The 8,109-nt window shown below is 41.2% G+C and overlaps 1 protein-coding gene across 3 annotated transcripts in view; it reads left to right on the forward strand.

Annotated features, from left to right (window-relative positions):
- Positions 1-5,939, forward strand: part of WIF1 (WNT inhibitory factor 1) — a 43,331-nt gene extending 37,392 nt beyond the window's left edge. For all 3 annotated transcript variants that reach the window (XM_064655768.1, XM_064655769.1, XM_064655767.1), the window contains 3 exons: positions 2,073-2,168; positions 2,793-2,888; positions 5,098-5,939. In XM_064655768.1, coding sequence (XP_064511838.1) covers positions 2,073-2,168; positions 2,793-2,888; positions 5,098-5,219 — 314 coding nt within the window. In that variant the 3' untranslated portion in view covers positions 5,220-5,939. The remainder of the gene's footprint in view (positions 1-2,072; positions 2,169-2,792; positions 2,889-5,097) is intronic.
- The last annotated feature ends 2,170 nt before the right edge of the window (positions 5,940-8,109 follow it).

Here is an 8,109-nt window from a genome sequence, read left to right on the forward strand (position 1 = left end):
GCTGAAATTATCACGTGCAGATCTCTTGAAAAAAAAAACACAAAAGGAAATGAAATTAAAGGAAGCAGTTTGCCACTCCAGGTTCCACTTTTTGTTTCCTCACAGATCCAGGTAATATTAGTGCTAAATATAGGAAGGGGGTTTTTTTGTCTCTTTTCTGAAGAATCTAGAAAATGTAGTGGCATTGGAAAAGACGAAAAATGGTTTTGGACAATAATGAGAAAAGCTGCACTAGTACGTATGGGTATCAAGGAGGCAAGGGACTGATGGTGCAGTTCCTGGTGGCCTGAGAGTGCCGAGGGAGGTGACAGTGAGCCTCCCTCAGCCTGGGAGTGATTAAGCTCATGGGCTCTGCGCTCCCCTTCCTAGAAAGAAGATTTAATTAATTAAGTAATGCAGACAAATTCGAAGAGGGTATTGACAGTCTAGTGATGGGACACTTGTTGTTAAGTTTGAGGAAGGTCTTTGGTGTGAGCCATGCCCAGCAAGAACTTGACTGTGGATCTCCTCCACCAACGTGGGCCTCCTCCATCACCGGCAATCAGGGCCAAAGAAGCCTTCCTATAACAGCACCACCAGACCCTGCCTCTGCCTTTGGCAAAGCCTCTGTGTGAGGGAAAGTAATTTCTGGACCAGGAGCCTTGAAAAACATCTGCCAGTTCTAATTACTGTTAGCAAAGTTGCTCTATTCTCATCAAATAGGAAAGAAGGGCATGCTTTTTTAATGTACCCTTAGTTTCTGAGCTGCCATGTGGAACATCTCTCATTGCACCATCCACAGCACCATGGTACTCCACAGCCTCTGATACAAGCTGACAGGCCAGGCCAATTTATTGTCTGCAAGTAGCGGCCATACCTGTCAGTCCTTGAGTATCTTGGATGCCACCAGATTTTTTTCTGCTTGTGCCCCCAGGTTTGGATGCCACTCCTTGCACCTGCATAGTCTGGGCAGTACTGCCTCCCCCATGAAGGCTGAGGAGAGCAGGAGGCAATACTGACTGGTCACATGGGGGATTCTGCGAAGTCAGAGTGACACAACTTGCAAAAAAGCTGCAAAAGCTGCAAGGTCACATGGGCTTTGGCCATGCCAAATTATTGACACATTTTCAAAGCAGAAAAATGCATACAAATTGGAAGCACAGACTTGCAGCAGAGTCTTCCTGGTTACTCTTACATCAGCATCTGATAAGTTTTTCAGGTACAAGGCAAGCTTCTCAGACACTTCACCGAATCACAGAAACACCGAATCAGCCAAGTTGGAAAGGACCCACAAGGATCATCGAGTCCAGCTCTTAGCCCTACACAGGACCATCCCTAAGAGTCACACCATGTGCCTGAGAGTATTGTCCAAATGCTTCTTGAACTCTATCGGACTTGCTGCTCTGTGACCCTGCCTTGTCTCCCTGCCTTGAGATTTTACACTTGGTCACTTCATGTTTTCTGTGGCCAAGAGGGCCACCAGTCTCCACTTTGCTCGGGAAATCCCCTCTGTTAACAAGCAGCAGATTGAGGAGGGCATTCTTTCAAGTCAACTCCCTTAGGTTCTGTTCCATAAAGTTGTCATCCAGATTTTTTAGGAATCTTCTGGCCCCGGTTGTACTAGCTGTGTGATGCTTCCAGTTAATTTCTGGCGAGTTGAAGTCCCCCGTAAGGACAAGGGCAGTTGATTTGGAAGTGTTCCTCAGTTCCTCAAATGTTTGTGCCAAAACAATGTTGAGTAGATCATCCCATGGTCAAAAAACCCCAAATTTTTCAGAGTACGCCAACCTCGGAGCAACTCATTGACCTTATAGATCATTGATAATATTTTTATCAATATTATTTCTTGTTACCAGAAGGATCAAAGAAATCACTACTGTGCTCCTCATCCCTCTACTAATCATCCCAGGGCCTGAAATCTCTTTTGATTGCCCTCGGACTTCTCCTTGTTATTTTGTCACTGCCAGTTTGAACAACCAATAGTGGATAGTAATCAGAGGGCCTTACTAGACTGGAGAGTCTCTTCTCTGAGCCCCTGGGAGACAGTAGGCACAGAGGACTAAGACCATTGTCTCTGTGTTTTCAATTTCTAGGTAAATGCCATCAGCCCTGTCAAAATGGAGGCAAATGTACCGGTAGGAACAAATGCAAGTGCTCCAAAGGCTACCAGGGAGACCTGTGTTCAAAGCGTAAGTACCAAAGCCACTCCATCAGTCCTTGTTGTGGGAGCATCGATCCGGCTATACAGTATCTGTTTATATAACATCAGCACTAATTGTTTGTTGTCAAAGTATTTCAAGTTATTTAACTTTCTGGACATAGAGCATGCACCAGACTTAAGGGAATTATGAAACCAGAAACACTTTTTTTTACTAAAGTCTCCTCACAGTCTCTTCTGTACTCTGAGTTTCTAAAAACCATCAATATGTCAGCTCAGCAATAGTAGTTTAGTAATAGAGAAATGCTTGATAAAATGTCAATACTTCACCACATTAAAATCCAACAGGAACATTTTGTGTGAGGGGTGCTGTGGGCTGCCCTCTTCCCACTGGTTCTGGTGCATGCTCTGGAACAGCTCTGTTGTTCAATCTGATTCTTTCTGCCAGAGACTGAGCCAGACTTTGCAGGTAAAGGGGAGTGTGAGGATTATTTCGGGGCTCTGCACGCACTCGGTGGAAAGGCACAGATGTATTATGAGAGCCCCAGCCTGTGCCAGAACCAACCCATCATGTGGAACAGCAGGGAAAGCAAATGTGTGACTGAGTCTGGATGAAAGGCCAAGAGGTCAGGCATATGTGCTTGCTTTTTTACAGCTGTCTGTGAACCTGGCTGTGGCCTGTACGGCACCTGTGTGGAGCCCAACAAGTGCCAGTGCAAAGAAGGCTGGCATGGGAGACATTGCAATAAAAGTAAGTGATAAACAAACCTGAGAGTCATATCTGAGGTCTTACGCACCCGATGATGAGCCTTTCCAGCATTATTAATAATACCACACTCCATTTTTTTCTAATCCTTAATCCGAACAATAAAACAAGGATTTTCAATACTTCATCATTTTAACTGCTTAAAAAAATACTTAGAATCATTTGAAACTATTTTGCCAAGATCAACCTTGTATTAGAAATTCCAGAATCTGGTATCGATCAGATTTCTAGTTGACCTGGCCTGTCTTTCACTCATAGTATCAAAGGGATACAAGTCCTTTAGCACCCCTCAGTGATCAGCTAACTTTAAAATGTTGGGAAGGCATTTTCAGAAATAAAACTCTGTCAGGTTTTAAAAATTATTAAAACTCAGAAAAAAGTGAAATGTCCTTTAGAAACTTTGGGGAAGACTTGAAGACCTATGCAACTTTGGAATTTTCTCCTCCTCTTCCCACCCATGCATACAAAATGTATTGTCCCAATATTGTCCCAATATTTTATCCATAGCATACAAAATATATTGTCCCAAGCAAAGTTAAAGTCCTTAAAATGAATTTCTATTGTATTTATTGGTCCATTTGCCACCTCTTATAGCAACTGATCATTTTACTGGGTTTAAAATGGTACTATAAAATTATTTGAAATACAATTGGATATATCCGGTAAGAACTTCAGATTTAATTTTTTATTTCATGTGCCACAGTGCTGCAACAGCAGATCTTCAATATATAACCTTCATATACTCCCATAAGGTATTAATGTTTATCACTGTTAGCTACCAATTCACATTTAGTGTTTTAAGTGTCAATAGTAAAAAATCTGAAAAATTTTGCAAAATATTACATTGCAACATCAACCAAATGTTTGTTTTTATTAAAAGCTGATGATGCCTGTGATTTGTATTATATCAAAATGTATTGTGATAAATATAGTATTTTCATTTCAAACTGAGTATTACCTAACTAAAATGGATTTTGCTGTGAAAATTAGGTTTAGGGAGTCCACTTTTCTATTGTTAGCTAGTGGATTTGTGTTTTAATTATTCATGCTATTCTCTGAAGGAGAAATGCTGTAAGTTGTGGCTACAAAAAAGATACATGGAAATGAACCAATATGAACTGCAATTGATAAGTTCAGTATGAACTTTTTCTTCTTGTCTTACTCCTCTTATAAAGAACTCAGATAGCAAGTGAAAAAACCCACATTCTCTAAGTGACCATCCCCAAAGAAGTAATCACCTGTAAAACAGAACCAAAGCTCATACCTGCCTTGTGATGAGAACTAAATAGTTACACATTATTGTCAACTCCAAGGTTTTGCATCCTTCATTATTTGGAGTTTGGGTACAGTCCTGCTGTGTTTAGTACTCCAAAACTCTCTTTGTATTCAGCAAAGAAACTGTGAATAGGACATTTAGGTAACATTCATCCCCATTTAAGTGCCTGTGTAGGGCTTCAATTGCATATACATGTGCATGCACTGCAATTCACTCCTTTGAACTGAAATCAAATATCTCCCAATCTTGAAAGGAGATTTATAGATAATTTGAGAGACTTGTTTCATATTCCATCAAATTAATGGCTCCTCTGTAAAGCTGTTATCTTAAAAAGGAGTGGTTAAAAAATTGAACGGGGGACTCAGTTTTTCAAAGTCATTTCCATGAGCTTTAAGTAATGAGATGGATAAATGAACCTATAAAGAATTACGACATAGTACTTTGGATTCCATTTTTATTGTTCACTTTCATTTTCCAAAACAAAGCAGCTCTAAGCCTGTTTCAAAGTGCTTTTTTTCCTCCTAGGTGTTTATGATCACTGCTGTTCTTTCTCTTTGCATTCAGCCATAAAACAAAGCCTAGCTCAGGTAGCTGGTGCAGATTTTCCCCAGAGAGCCTGTTGCTGGCAGATCATCATGACTGTCACCCACCTTGCACAGGCAGTGCACATGTGAACCCAGGGCTGAGTGACAGCCTGGGTGTGCTGATGGTCTCCTGGGCTCCCTGGCCAGTAGAGAGCATCTTTCTGTCTGGCAGGACCTCGTTCATCCCAAGGGGTAACAGAGGTGTGAGTGCTTCTGTAAGGCATAGCAAAACCCTTTGTTCAAATGTGGGAGACTGTTCCCACTTGAAATATTAGCTGTGGATCACAAGCCCACTTCTGTGGATTCTTTTTTCTTGAACTGGATAATTTTCCAGGGTACGGAGGCAGCGGTTTGAGCGCCCTGAGGCCAGCAGGCAGCAAGCACAGGCAGCACATGCCTTCGCCGAAAAGGGCCGAGGAGACGCATGTTCCACCCGAATCCAATTATATCTGGTGAACTCCAACATCTGAAATGGTTTGTGTTACACAAAGTGCATAGCCTTCGTTAACCTCTCATGGATTGAATGTTAAAATGCTGTTCATTACAGTTAAGATTACTGGCTGGAATTTTATTAGCTTCATTATAAACCACTGAGCTGACACTTACTATTCCTTTTAAGTTTTATAAATACTTCTGTAGCATGATTATATAGGCTCCTTCTTTCAGTGCTTTGGATGGTGTTTTGTACTACAGTTACATTTAAACTTCCTTTTTTGATTATATAGCTGCAAATATTCTCCAAAATTTAAGTAACAATATTCAAGCAGAAAACTTTGTAGATGCTAACCTGAATAATTTCAATGGCTACAGATTTAATTTGCTTAAGAAAAGAAAGGTGCATGTTTACAAATTGTGCAACGTTTACAAATTGTGTATTTAGACTTTTCCCTAAGAAAAACAAATAAATAGATAAGTTGCCTAATTTAAAAACTGAATAACTCAATTCAATGTTATTTTTGGCCTTACAGTTTTGTGAAATACTGTGTATTAAAAATACACTGTAGTGGTGCCATTTAACCCACAGAATATATTGTAAACAAAGTAGAACTGTAATGTATGAACTTTCTGCATCAGCTTGAAGCAATATAATATATTGTAAAGAAAACAGCTTTTATGTAATAAACTTTTTATACTGGCAGTTATATATAAAATAAAGATACTGCTTTAGTTTTTCGAGTACTGCTCTCTGTGGCCTACTGCAGTCTCATCAGCACTGGGTTGGGACGATGGCTTTTCTAGAGCACGCTCATCAAACAGTGGCACAGTGGGATTGGTTTCCCTGTCTCTGCTTTTACCACCACAGCTCTTAAAAATATTTCAGAAGAGCAGCTTCTTCTTGTCCCTTTGCCAAGGAGGGGATAGCACTGAAGGCCGGGTGTTTCTCTCCCTGTCCTTGCCATCCACCACATCCTCCTTTTATCCTGGCACTGCCAGTCAGCCATGCGAAGCTGGTGTGCCCTGTTCATGATACCTCAGGTACTCGAGATATTCTTCTTAGAGCCTCTGTCCAAGCAGGCAATAGTCCAGCCCTGGCTGTGTTTCCTGTTCAAGGGTGATGCTCCCACATTGTGTTGTGATCGGACTGTAGAAGGTTTTGGGTGCTGCGTGTTGCGACAGTCGAGGGCCACACAGTTTGTAATGTGACCTGGCTTGGAAGCAAGAAAAATGCTTTCTGTTTGCACTGAAGAGCAATAAATATACAACAGATTATTTCAGACCCTTGCTATACTACAGTTCTGGCAACCTCATCATAAATAAATAAATAAATAACACATAATTGTAAGCATAAAATTAATGAGTGAGAAGTTTTGAGTTACAAGGAAGAAGTCCAGTGTATTAAACTGACCTTCCTGGTCTCTTTAGTCAATGGACCCTTAAGCTAAGACTTGCATAGCCCAGAGAGGGGAGGAGAGCCCATTCTTTTGTTGTCCTTTGTGCAGTGGGACTGTGGATACTGCCCAGCAATCCTGATCCGACAGGAGACAGACCCCCATCACCACCCATGTCTGCAGCTTTCCAGGTCCGTTGTCGGGAGAAACACCACTGGGGAAGGAGGAGCAGGGCCAGGCCATCCCCACTACACCCAGGGCAGTAATGAGAAACAGCCTGAACAAGGTGGTTTGTTCCCTGTCCTGATACCCTTCTCTGGGTGATGAAAGTAAAAGAGCTCAGACGTGCTGAAGGAGGAGCTTACTTAGCATGGATGTGTAACACCTATGGCTGGTGGGCTCCAAAGTGATGGTCCCCAGCTCTCAGGTTTGTGTCTCCCAGGGGACCCCTGGCACCTCTCTGACCAGCCTGTAAGGAGTCTGGGGCATGGGGCCCTTGTGTGGCAAATATCAGCTGCTGGTGGGAAAAGTGGGGCTTTTCCATTTACTGGGGCCAGCAAGGGGAGCTGTGGGCAGGAAAGGTGCTCAACCTCTGACCACAGTTGGTGCTGTCCCAAAAGCACCCTCTTCAGATCAAAAATGGATAGAAAACAGGCAGCACAAGGCACAGAAGAAAACACTTGGGTGATGAAAACCTGGTTGTTTTTTTTTTTAAAAAGTGATAAAATAAGGAGATTAATATTAGGCTGAGATTAAATGTGTATCTTCTCTGTATTTCCAGGGATGCCCCAGAAGTTGTGTACAGACACGGATATCACATTGCTATCTTTTTGCTCTTTCTTTTGCAGAGATTGACTCAGGTAACTGGTCACACTAACTAAAAACCACAGAAATTTCTTAATTAAAATTCCTCAGATATTTTGGCTGAACTTTTTCTGCTCCTGTAAATTTATTAGGAAGCACTTCCTTAAAAATAGCAAGTGTATTTTTTTTATATGAAGTAAATTTTTTTTATAGTGTTCCAAAGACACTAAATGCTGCTGTTTTGTTTTCACAGTTTCAACACTGATTTTTGTAAGTAACATCAATCATGAGAAGAGTAGTGTCAGAAGGTGAACACTATAACACAACTCTGTTTCTAAAACAGCATCAACTTTCTACATGCAAAATTTCCTCCGCTTTGCCAGTGTGAGCAGAAAGGTTCCTGTGTAGAGGCAGTCCTTGATGTCAGAGAAGTTTTAAGTCAAAGTCCATGATATCTGACAATGCTAAAGGAAAACATTAATTCTCCAGAAAAAGTCCAGTAGAAAGTTGGAAGCAATTTTGCCATTAGAAAATAAGCTACAGAATTTATCACACTCTCTCACTGGACAGGACATACACATTAAAAAAACCCAAAACTATATACCAGAGATGAAAATTAGTCAAAGAAAAATAACAAAAAAAGTCAAACTACCAATCCACTGTAATAGGTCAGACAGAAACTGCCTTTTCAACAATATATGAAGAGTTTGTAG

The sequence above is a fragment of the Pseudopipra pipra genome, chromosome 5, assembly GCF_036250125.1.
Source record: "Pseudopipra pipra isolate bDixPip1 chromosome 5, bDixPip1.hap1, whole genome shotgun sequence".
NCBI lineage: Eukaryota > Metazoa > Chordata > Aves > Passeriformes > Pipridae > Pseudopipra > Pseudopipra pipra.